Here is a 13,124-nt window from a genome sequence, read left to right on the forward strand (position 1 = left end):
AAATTGTATACGAAGGTTACTGAAGCCTAAAGCCAACCCCTCGGAAAAACAGCATCTTCAAGGAAAAATGGCGAATGACCGACCGGATTTCCTGTTTGGAAGGAACGGGTCAACTTCTCACTGGAAAATTTTCAATCTGTGTATTTTACTTGATGCACCCCAAAATTCAACCACCGAAATGTTTTGGCTGAAAATGGCCCAAAAGTGCAGTTTTGGTTTCCGGCTGAAAGACTTTTGTCACAGAAATAAAAAAGCCGAAACAGGACGTTGTTATGACACAAGCAAAAACTGCAGCCAGCACGTGGTCGGGTACACTATTGGAAAATAAATGGAAAAGAAAAGTCGGCCATCGCCGCTGCTTTCTGCTGTTCGGGTACTACTGACGAGTGCTCATTGAAAGCTATTATGCGCCGCCTCGGCTACCTACGAGCTACAGCTAACCTTGCTAAATAGGATGCCGAGCCACGGAGGCGAACGTTCGCTTCGCGTCCGTTTTCAAGTCACTAATCATCGCCTCCATGGCCGCGAATAAGCTACACTTCGGAGGAGTATCGTTATCACGAAGGGAAGACGAGGAGTAATTAACAGGAGAATGTTTTTTGTTTTTCCTCATCGAGTTCAATCATGTCATTCAAATCCTTTTTTTTTTTTTAATGAAAGTCAACCGTTCCAATTTCCATTTCTATAATCAACAAATGACTTGTCGATTTAATCTAGACCGATTAAATGGTGTTATTAGATGTGATCATTTGGGAAATAACATGCAGGCCAATTACTAAGTGAAAATTCATGATGTTATGAATTACAACCTAATTGGATTTGTATTGTTGGTAATTCAAGGCAAATCGTTGTATTCATCCCGCGAGCACCATGCAGATTGTTAATGAGGCTTTTGTGAATTATTCCGATATTAATAATGCGCACCAATGAAGGCGAGTTCAAAGAACATGACTATTTTGGGCATGACCTTTGTTGCAATTAAAGACCATCACGAGGGCTGATAAAAAAAGATCGATTTTTTTTTTTTCAATGAACTGACTTATTTTAATCAATTTAATTTTCATTAAAATATATTTTTAAACAGTAATTTAATCCATTTCACATACATTATAGTACAAGTCATAGCAAGCGACACGTGATACTACTTCAATATTTTTGTTGGGTATTATGAGGAATGGATAATAAGGTTTTAGCTATATTATCACCTGGAATGGTATTTTTAACGTAAATTGTCAAATGGAACACTTTTTTTTTTTCTAAGCAAAAATCCCAGAATACTATAAAACAAGAATTCCACATAAAGATGGTTAGTTAATCTTTGTACACAGGGTTCCCGCTATCCATTCGCCACCTCGCCCATGGATGTGGTGAAGCCCATATTGTCCTTCAATGCACATGAGTTCTCACAGCGAGTAGCTGCCTGCTTCATCAATCCTCAATCCGAGAGCCTCTCATCCCACTTTGGTCGGCGGCGCTGGCTCGAACCAGGGTTTAACGGGGCCAACCAGCCTCTCTCCCCTCCCCCATGTCATTTAGACCACTTCGTTCTGCTTTTGAAATCAATTAGCTGACAATTTAGCCTACGAATATTTAGCAAAGTTTTACAATATCGTTTAGCTTTAACTAAAAAGTTTGAATTTGAGGAAATTCTATCAACTCCTTAAGATCAAATAAGTGAATCAATGTAACACTCTTACCGTTATATTGATAATCAACATTGAATATAGTTTACCATTGGAACCGCTTTTATACGCACGTGATGAAAAGCGTCACTCTCCCCTCGAACTCTATACTCGACTGCCACTGACACAAGTGCTACTGCCACTGACGAGAGCAACATCATAGAGTATTATTCCATTTTTACAAGGCAGGAAGTTAAATCAATAAGTCAATACTCGACTGTGATTGAGGGTTTTTCTTCTTACAATTCAATCGTAAAATAAGATGTTTTTTCTTCATATCCATAACATGTAGGCTTGGCCTACAGGAAATAGTTGTTGATTTGTTTGCTATATCCGATGTTCTGTCGGTCATACTATAAAAATCATTTATTTCTTGTGATTAGTGAATAATGCCGAAGATAAAGTTGCTCCCAAACAATCGTACGCTAAATAACAATCACAATATTTGTTTGGAAAGAAACACACGCAAAACCTGACAATTATTTTCGCATATTGTTCAGCTCTACTCATTGGACCCACATCATTAAAGCTTATCGGCTTCGTGCGGCAAAAGGTTTCGAAACATAAACATACGACATTGCGGCTAACGGCGCACAAGTGTGGCTAGGAGATTTTTATACCGTTTAGCCACATCGGCCAAGACGTTTCACGACCCAGTGCCGGCCCTGGGTACTATTATAAGTTCCAATTATTATGACGCCGTGCCTGGTCCGGAGCACACTAAAATATAATGACAGCGTAACTATTAGCCAAGTACTATGTTTACTTGAAAAAACATTTCAATACAATTTGTCTGAACTGGGAGATTTTAAGTGGATTATTTGATTGTGGCTTGATTCAGATCATTATTGTTACTGGTTTGATATAAATCCACACCAGTGCAAATACAGCATATGATTCTGACAGATGTGGTACATTGTATATTCCCATTTTAAATATGACGCATCATTTCTCTTGCAACAGTTTAACATCAACCCTAAAATTAGGCTGATCGCCGACAGACTTTTTAAGGCCATATGTTGTGTCGCTTTTCTATGGGTGGAGCTACAGCGGAAAAATGGCCACACCGTGCCAATATTCACTTAATACCACTTTATCGTATCATCGTCAATGATTGTCATTGTATAAATAACTTTGGAATTTGTCGCAGCATAGGCAACATTGGGACTGACCAACTCAATCGTTTTGCTCCAAAAGAGCTCAGAAATTGTTGAAACTAAAAGCTGCTAAAGAGTTGTTCAAAACGTCCGAGATGTGTCATTTGTCACTGGGTTTTTGGGAGCTCGTACAACATTTGCCAGAACCATAAAACATTCAACACTCACCCGTCGGCGGCAGAAGGGCAAACCCTGAGCGATGATGTTAATACTAAATATTCTGAGGATTTTCTGAGGGGGTACGGGGTCGGCAACATCGAGGGTTTTGCTTTCCGGTGGAGCTTTGGCGGAAGTCCTGTCTTTGCCATTATTTGCAGTCTTTCTCCGGGCTCCGCCGGAAGAGAAACGGGGGATAGGGCAATGCCGCAGCATTGCAATAGCAGAGGAAACCGAAACTAACAAGTCATGTTCCAGGAAGAAGTCAGCAAGCACTTCTAATGGCTTGAAGAAGCGGCACCAACACCTCGCACCGGTCGAGTCCAAACGCCCCTGCTGACGGGCACCCTTTAAAAGTGGCTGGCCTGCGACGTCACTGCCGAGCAGCTGCCGTTCGGACGCGTGGCCTCCGCCGACCCCGCCCACCCGGAGGCGCTGTGGAATCTGCTCCCGTGACCCTCCGGCTGCGGAATGCGTCCCACCGCAGCACACGTGTCCGAGGAACATCCTCATCGGACCCCCGCCCCCGCCCCCCTTCTTGGGGACCTTACAACTTAACGGCAACGGTCATTCCAGGAATATCAATACATATGAGTCAGCAAAGAGGCCGAGGACATCATTACATCGTAGTCAAAGGTTAATATTTGAAATAATACAAATACGGTTGAAAAAAAAAAAAAAGGAAACAACCTACAGGCTAGTGTTGTACTAGGGATGTGGAAAAATTCTGTTGAATCATCTTATTTCTGAAATGTGCTTTTTAATTGCTTGCATAGGACATTGGTCTATGATGTTGCGTTCTTCTGGGTGGAAAGGCTGACATTTCTCCAATGGCACCACCAGTAAGAGTAAAGAATCCCTTACCTGACATTTGACTACGGCAGAGTGATTGAGAAAAAAGGGGAAATGGCTCGAATGAGGATTTGAGGCTTTTCTGCTGCTATAGTTTGAATGTGTGAAGTGCCAGTCAAAAAGATGTTACATGATGTAAACTACTTGAAAGGCAGACCCAATGCCGGGCGCAATTTACGATTTGACAGGTACGTTGATTCAAAAATTGTAGTAGTGGAAATTCAATCGTTAACAATCGTTAACATGATCATGAGGGGACTGACTGATTCAGGACATAACAGTAAATGAAATGCTTTAACCTTGGTAATAATTTGTAAAGGAGCCTAAGCTACCATTGAGCAGTTCTTTTGGTGACAAGATGCCAAGAAAATGTATTGTCCCTTTAAATGTGGCTTCACCACAACCAGGTCGTCTCAACGAGTTTGCGGTCTTAAGAAGACAACGTGATGTTTAGATACAGCCAATGTAGTGCTCCACTATTGCAAAACTGGCTCAGAACACATGAGATTTCAAAATAATTATCACAAATTGATTAACCCCACAGTTGATAGAGTTGCAAAATTGCAAGAATTTTTAAAGTTGGAGACTTTGCACTGTCTATATCGCAGGGTTAAACACATTGTAATGTCATTTTTTTCCAATAGCGTGCAGCCCTAATGAAATATGTAATATAGGTACATACATATTAATTGAAAACAATCATGAACTCTCTCTCTGAGTGTGTGTAATGCATCCCTATAAGGATTTCCACTTTTTGAATTGAACTACCCAACTAAATTAAGTTTTTCAGACTATTCTTATGAATTGAGATATACCTGTACATGACATCCAAATGGTGGCTGTGCGATAACAACTGGGGCGGGGTCAAACATCAACAGACTTTCCCTGTGTGCATTTAAACCTCTAACATGCAGTGATCAGAGAAAGAATTAGCTGGCCTAACCTCTCTTCTGTTCTCACAGCCATCATTGTTTGAGGAGGATTAGCGCACCAAAACATCTATCGGAGCCGACCATACAGGCACGACGCATTAGCTCGCGCCATTGGACACCCCTGCAGCTCAACCCCCCACAGTCAATTTGTAAAAGTATGTTCAGCACAATTGGTGGATGTTGTCATCTCACAGTTCAAATTGCTCATATGTGGACATTGAGGAGGTAACCGGTGAGCCCATCATCGTAATCTGTTGCTCACCAAAACAGGAGCCCCTAGGCCGGAACGTAAAGTCTCTCAGAGGAATTTCAGTATGAACGTTGTGTGGAAATTCTTTTCTATTATAACAATGCTATATTTAACTTTTAGCTGAAACATTCAAGTCAATTGGGTTAGTTCCACACACACTGCCTTTTAGTTCCTAGGTTTGACAGTGATACTGGTTATACAGAACCCAGAGGCAAATGTTCATTTTTGTCTATGCTGCTAAGAAAATGGTTGTTCATACTTTGGACACCCATTATTTAAACCATGCAAACTGTTTTGACCCAGCCCACTAAAAGAATCGGAGGAATCGGAATCGCTCAAATTCAAACGATGCCCAACCCTACCCCTAACTAGCATTTTGTAAAGCATACTGTTGTATGCAGTAATTCGTTAACAGATACATAACAGCCTTGGCTCACCCTATTAACTCAGAATCAGAATCAGAATCATCTTTATTTGCCAAGTATGTCCAAAACACACAAGGAATTTGTCTCCGGTAGTTGGAGCCGCTCTAGTACAACAGACAGTCAATTTACAGAACACTAAAGGATGATGATGCTGTGTATCTTGTCCAGAATATTATGCCTACTAAATAGCCAACATAACGCAAAGCGAGAGATGCTTTACTGCGAGCGCGGCTTGTCATTTGCACCAACAAATTGCCCATTCCCTCCCCGCTCGCTCGTTTATGGCCTTCAAATGAGCATTGCACAGAAAAAGAAGCTAACAGGGAAGCTGGAAACCCAGCCAAACACCGGAGGCATAACCCTTAGAATAGAAATGCAGAAATGTGGCTGACCCAAAACAGGTAACAGCTCACCGAGGCGGTAGTAAAGCAGTGGGTTACTTTCAAGCGAAGCCTTTTGGATAAATGCCTCCCCCTGTTGGAAAGCAGCGGCGTTCTGCAAGTCACATCATCCATCCATTTTGTTGCATCGATAGCCCGTGTCCTGATTGTGGTCGCCGCTAAGGTTTGACAGCGACCTTCAACTGGGTGTGACAATAAACACCTTAAAGCCTCTTTTGGAAGAATATTTCACTATGCGCCAAGCTGTTGCTTGCTGTGAAGTTTGTTAAGGTCAGGCAGGACTTTTTGAGTGGTGGCCCAATGAGACCACCACGAGCCTAATTATTTTGGCCCTGTCAGAACCGGTACTGGTCCCGTATATTCATGATATAAGTTTCATTATTTCATACCTAGTATATTTATAATGTATTCTTTAAAACTAAGAAAACATTTCTGTGGTTACTTGTTTTGCATGTAAATGTTTTTCCGGGCAGTGTACAGTCTCATTGCATATGTAACATTTGACATTCCAGCCACTAATACTGTAAAACTCGCAGGATGGAGGATCGAACCCAGTGATTTGATTATTAATTGTGACACAAGTGATCAGATTTGTGTTGATTTCATCCTATTTATTTCTGAAATTTGTATTGGCCTGGTCAGCCCAGCGTCAGTAAAGGTACACGGTGGACCGACACAGCGCCACCATCTAGCGCGCATCATTCAATTTTGCTCTTAAGTCAAACCAAACCAAAACAAAAACAAAAAACAAACAAACAATCTGAGCGACGGCTCGTATCTCGACTCGTAAGACAGGTCACTAGTAAGTCAAGGTAGCGCACTGTAGTACTGCTCAAATTGCCCTTTCCAAAGTTACATTTCCTGGTCTTATCATTACACAGTACCATCACCGTTTTTGTGCCGACGTCACCAAAACAAACACCAAAAAAGCCAGAGAAAAAAATAAACGTGTGATAATGTTTAAAACGCTCTAAAATGTTGGTGGAACTCCAAGTTTGAGCACCACTGAGGTGTTCTACTAATCACCCTTGAGAAACCATATAATACCTAAGAAAGGAAGGCTGCTGTGCTGGGAAATGGTCCACTGGATTGCGTGCAAAATGAGACTCAAACTAGAACAAAAACAGATTTGGATCAGAGCGGAGGATGACGACACTTCTCCTTTGTAGCTGACAAGGCTGACGCGCAAAAGCTGCCACCTACGACAACAAACTTTTCATTTGCCCCCCCCCCCCCCCCCCCCCCCCCGCCGGAAAAGAAAAAAAAATATTCATTACAATTAAATATTGCTGAGGAACAATTTCAGTGCACGTCGCATATTTCTCTATTCAAGAGCCTAAATGTAATGAGCGTCCGTGTAATTTCAACCTTGAGCGATGAGTGGCAAGTGTTCACAATTGGTTCATTCGATGTGTGTTGGAGCAGCGTTTAGGCCATTTGTAAAGTAGAAGCAAAACATCTACATAAGTACCCACATGGTTTAGATGCAAGTCCTCTTAAAACACACTTCGCATACCAGACATGCAGCTTTCAATATTAAGAGATTTCTAGCCTGAATAGCGTCACCTTGGTTTACGGGATTCATTCATTCCGAATCAATATTCCCCCACGTCACCAAGCTCCTAACTCATTTGATCAAATCAATCAATGCCCCAATTAAATCCATTAAAATACCATCAGTATGTTTCAGCCACAAAATAAAGACCAACATTTTTTGTTACGTTTTTCAATTATTTTTTAAAAAGTATAAGAATAAATGTATGAATTCACAAACAACAACTGATGTAAGTTTGCTAGAGATGGGGCGAGCAATTCCATTATCCTACCGACCATTCCAGCGATTAGTGAAGTAATCGCAAAAAAAATTTATTTTGCATACTTCCAAAAAAAAAAAAAAAAAAAAAGGGGGGGGGGGGGGGTTCCGGCCTGTTGAGTGATGTGGTAGTCAGCGAATGAGAGTGGAGGGTCGGCTGTTGTTGGCTCAGAATATCGGTTGGTCGTTAATTAGCCATTAGCACGTCTACACGTCGAATGCCCCTGGGCGTCAGTTTCGGCCGTGCTGGAAGTGTATGAATGTGCGCTTGTTACGTGTTTATTTTGTTACCGCTTGTTCAATAAAGCAATTGGAAGTGCACCGGTGGCTGTGTGTGAAATGATCCCAAACTTTGGATATTCTCTTTTCTCCTGGTTCGATTTCATTGCTACGCAAGTCTGCAGTAACATTATTTTAGTCTCTCCTTTTAGCATTATTAGTCCATGTTGAAAAATTACCACTGCAAGATTCTGCGACATAGCGAAAAATCCGTGATAGCAAATGTGATATGTAGGATTTAAAAATCTGTGATACAGTAATGCTGCGAAAAGTGAACCACAGTATGATGAGGGACCACTGGACTAACACAATCACAGCTTTGCCAAAGCAACTTTTTCTAGTATTTGGGATGTAATATTGTCGCAAGGGTACCTCGGGAAACGTGAAATATGAATCAAATTCTTACACGCACCCCTGAGTTCCAGACTGTTTTCTGCCTAGAGGCCTGAAATCAGGTCATTTGAATTTCTCGATCTTATCTACGTTACTCGGGAAGCTCTCCGCCTTCCGTTTCAGCTCCCGAGCTCGCACTGTCAACATAAATGCGTGTGCTCTCACAAGTGGGTCTTCTACACGGAGGCAACAAATCAGAAGTCTTAGCCAAATATGGACAAAGCTGATACAAAACTGGGTCAAACAGAAGTAGCTGTCCGAGGGCCCTTTTCTGTCATTTGACAAAAACCGATGTGTTGTTTTTTCCCTTCCATACTTAGTTCACCTAAGAGACTCATTCCATGGAGGTTTAAATACTCAAAATACGGTCCCAAACCAGTCTCTGTATAGTCTAGAACTTTTACTTCTCAATTGAATGCATAACTAACATGCTGCTTAGTTCATGTTTGACCAGTTAACATAGCTACCTGCCTTTGTGGCTTTTATAGTAACAGATGAAGTTAGACATCCTAATTTTCGTGTGTCCGAGTTGCAAATCTCGCACGTTGTCATTCTATTTTCCTGATTTAATCAAATACGAGCCTTGAATTCATATTTAATAATCTTGGGCGCTCCCTCCATGATACTTGCTTCATGAGGTAACTAACCCTTGCCCTCTGAATCACTGCAGACTGTTCGGTTGCCAGATTGGTGCGTGCTACACAAAAATAACTTCTTTCAAAAACAAAAAACAAATGCCACATTATCTTGAAAATACGTATTTTGAAATGTAAACAGGCAAGAATTGTCATGTCACGTAGTTCAAGTCTATGTCGAGTCTTTAATAAGTTTTAGCCAAGCAAGTCCAAAGTCCTAAAACTCCCCCACAATAATTACAGTGGCAACATGACAAAGTACCATAAATTAAGAGCGTTTTCGACTCACGAGCTGACGCTCGGTCGATTTTTGGCTTTGTGTTGCTAGCAAAAATGCCTCAGGCACTCTGCCAGTAGATGGTGGCAACAAACTTTACAGGCCAGCATTAGTTGACAGGGTTACCTCACAGTGAAAGTGGAGGTGTACAGTTTGTTTGTTTTATGTTTTTTGGGCCGGTATTTTGCGAAATTTCTATTTTCTAACACTGGGTCCTCGGAAAGTGCGTGCTGAGAAGAAGCGGATGATGTCCATTGAATAAAAGCTTGAAATCATACAAAAACATGAATGGGGTGCGCATGGAGTTGACTTGGCGTAACAGTACGAATGTAGTACTTCTACGATATGTACTATACTGATGCAAAAGGAGTCGAAAGGCTATCCTGCCGTTTGAGGGCAAAATCCTTTATAAGCTGCAGACCTCTGCCCATGAAAAGATGGAGAAAACGCTGAAAAAGGAGGAAAGTGTGGTGAAAAAAGGGAATAGTGTTTATATGTGGTACAATACTATACTGTGATATCTGTCTTATTAAAAAAAACCAAAAAAACTAGATTACATTTTGAAGGAGCCAATCAAAAGCCACAGGCGCAGCAACACACTGTGGTCTAAAGAGGGCGCCAAAGCTTTAGAAAATAAGATGCAGCTGGGTTATGTGAAGAAAACTGGCCCAGATGCAAGGAGAGCCAAGTTTACCTTCTTGTTGGAGGAGCTTTGGTGCGAGCCCACGTTGTTGCTGGCGACCGTCACATTGTTCCTGATGGAGGGAGACATCAACCCTTCCTCTGCTTCCTCATCCTCCTCTTCCTCTTCGCGCCCGCTCTCCGCCGAGTGCTCAAAGTCGTCGCTGTCCTGGTCCATCTCCTCCTCCTCATCCCCCTCTTCCTCGTCCCTCGTCCTCCTCTGTTCCTGCCCTCCCTCTGTCCTCTCCTCCTCCTCTTCCCGGTGACTGCCGCTGTTGTTGTTGGTCTCCTCCTCTTCCTCCTCCTCCTCCTCCTCCTCCTCATCGTCCTCCTCCTCGTCGTCCTCCTGCGTCCGCTCCCTCTGCTCGGCCCTCCACGTCCAGCGGGGTCCTTTCTCGCCCCGGTTCACCTTGCCGGGGGGACCCTCCTCGCCTCCCCCACTGTCCCCCCGGGGGCCGTTGCTTGGCGCAGGGTCGCCAGGTGCCCATGGTGGTCCTCTGTCCACGTCCACATGTGAGGCCTCGGGCTGGACAGTCGTACAAAGCAATAACATTTTTACATATTTAAACATGCCGGGGGGGGGAATAAATAAATTAAAAAAACTGTGGCACCTCAGAGTTTGAGCAAATAAAGATGCAGGCTGCTACGTTAGCCACAAGCCTACATACATTTTATTTATAACACACTTTACATCAAACAAACTATCTCAAGTGCAAGAGTCCAACATTGACATAACACTGATGTACATCTAACGGCAGCCGGGCAACATTAAAAGAAACAAAGCTAAAAAAAAAAACGATTTCCACAAGAAAGAATTCCAACTAAAGGCATTTCTAAAAAGGTGGTTTCAAGCCTTTTTTGACAAGAAGGTCCACAGAGTGAAGCTAGAGACTGCTACGTTAACTGCTCGCATTTGAATCTGTTTGACAAGAAGGAACGCCGAGCAAAGATGTAGACTTTCCTTTGTTAGCCGCTAACATTTGAGTTTCTCTCTTTGTGACACTTGGCTAGAAGCATTGAGAGTAGTAGGGCTGAGCGATTTTGTGCAAAAATAAAAGAATTGAATAAATGGCATTGCCATTTTTTTCAAAATATATAGCAATGTGAAATAATACAGGTTCAGTGTTGGGAAAGTTCCTTTTCTACGTGAACTAAATCAAAGTTCAATTAATAATTCCAAAATGAACTATAGTTCAGTTCATAATTCAAAATATTGAACTGAATTTACCAGTCAAAAAAAAAACAAAAAACTAGTTTGAAGTTCTTTTTTGATTTTCTCAATGCGTTCTCAGGGCTTATTACCCTCAAAATAGTGGCATTTCATTCCCCCATTGTTGCCACGCCTTCAGTCCACACTAGTAGCCAGCTGCAGCTTTCACCCTGCAATCTCAAAAACACGAGGAAAAACTTTTAAAAAGAGGAAATAAAACAAAAACAGGACTTTGGGCCTAAATGTGCAAACAAAAAGACGCAACAGAGTATGACAGGAACGATGGTGAAATGACTGATAACTTTACTACAGATGAAAACTAGCCTTCTGGCTAATTCTGGCTTTTTTAACCATGTGTACTTCATGTGTTGAAATTGAAATTGCATTGTCCCCTTTCAAAAATAAACTGATAAACATTCCTTGCAGCTTTGGCTGACTATATTGACAAAATAATTGATCTATTCTTATAATACAAAACAAAATACATTCCGTATTATCAGTGTTTGAACTAAAGCGTTCCCATATATACCCCAATTCAATATCCATTCCGCACATCCTCTGAATCAATGACCTCCTGGCCAGCGGGGGGCCCCGTGCATACGATTTACGTTGAATGCACACAGGATGCACGTAAGCCACAATTGACCAACAACAACAATATGGCGACCAAAGCAAGCAACAGAAGCGTGATACTAGCGCTTGAGGGAATTTTGGATTCCCTTGTAAATCCGGAACCCAAGAAATAGACAAAATAAGCTCTTGTGCGAGGCAGATTTGTTATTTTCACAACTTCCAGGAGGAAAGTTAAATCCTTTTAGTATTACTTCACATGCACTTTTAATTTTTTTGTGTTCATACAGAACTGTCCGTTTTTTTACATTTGGACTCCATATGCACAAAGAGGTTATTATTGTGAAATGTGTTATTCTAAGATTATTCTTAGGTCTGAGGTGTGTTAAGAGCGGATTTGTCCCGACGTTAGGCTCTGAAACAAGTCGGGGCAGACAATCTTAAACAATGAACACGTTCAATATTTACGACCAAAACTAGTTGCGGAGAAAGCCGACTTGTGAAACGGAATGTCATAAAACTGCGCTTACTCAGCAACGACGCCGCAGCCATAACTGAAAACAAGCACGTCTTCGCTAAAGCTAATGTTTTTTTGCATAAAAGTGTGTATTTTCCAAAGTCAATAGCTTTTCTTGGATACCCATCGCCCTTTTACAAGATTCCTTAGGAAACACTCGACAAAGATTCACACGTATCCACAAGTGTGTCTTTGATTTTGTGAAACCACGTGTGTAATCATCTGATCTAATCATATTTAGATCGGCAACGGAACTAAATCTTTGTGTGTTTGGTGTTCTGTGTTAAGATTATCGAAACACATTACACACAGTACGATCAAAAGTGTTAAACTGATTGATTGATTTTTTTGTTTTTTTTTGTGTGTGTGTGTGTGGGGCCCGCCACGGTTTCGAAAAAAAATTAGCCACCGACTGGCTAGCTGCCAGATGCTTATCACCTCTGATCAAAAGGTAGAGGTGTTCGGCGTGTGTGTGTGTTATGTGTTATTGTTATAAGTTTGTAAAAATGTCGTCATCCTCACCTGTTGCTGTGGCCGCTCCTCGTCCTCGAGCACCCGGTTCATGTGCTCATCCTCGTCACCCTCCTCGGCCGGCTGCCGGGGTGTCCGGACGGCGGAGGAGGAGGCGTTACCTCTCGCCGCCGGACCCCCCGACCCTCGACTCCGCCTGCTGCTGCTGCCCCCCGACAGCAGATCCTGGTTCATTTCCAAAAGCCAGCTTGCTACCTCCTGCACCTTCGCTAAGCTGTCTGAGGAGAAGGTCTTGACATGCTGCAGGAGACCAAAGAAAAGTGACAATCAAGTCAGAATTCGAATAAGAGAAGCTCATAAATGGTGTAGCTACCTGGCACATAAACATGGACACAACATTGCGGAGCACACAATTAAAAGGAT

The 13,124-nt window shown here is 42.1% G+C and overlaps 1 protein-coding gene across 4 annotated transcripts in view; it reads right to left on the bottom strand.

Moving 5' to 3' along the window:
• Positions 1 to 13,124, bottom strand: part of fbxw7 (F-box and WD repeat domain containing 7) — a 109,701-nt gene that overhangs the window by 64,262 nt on the left and 32,315 nt on the right. For 3 of the 4 annotated variants that reach the window (XM_061770438.1, XM_061770437.1, XM_061770436.1), the window contains exons 2-3: positions 12,753 to 13,001; positions 9,947 to 10,459 (exon numbers count right to left, since the gene is read on the bottom strand). In XM_061770438.1, coding sequence (XP_061626422.1) covers positions 9,947 to 10,459; positions 12,753 to 12,935 — 696 coding nt within the window. In that variant the 5' untranslated portion in view covers positions 12,936 to 13,001. Of the gene's footprint in view, positions 1 to 3,007; positions 3,524 to 9,946; positions 10,460 to 12,752; positions 13,002 to 13,124 lie in introns of those variants that run through there. The other variant, XM_061770439.1, reaches the window with a different exon arrangement.

This window comes from Phyllopteryx taeniolatus, chromosome 4 (genome assembly GCF_024500385.1).
Source record: "Phyllopteryx taeniolatus isolate TA_2022b chromosome 4, UOR_Ptae_1.2, whole genome shotgun sequence".
Lineage (NCBI taxonomy): Eukaryota > Metazoa > Chordata > Actinopteri > Syngnathiformes > Syngnathidae > Phyllopteryx > Phyllopteryx taeniolatus.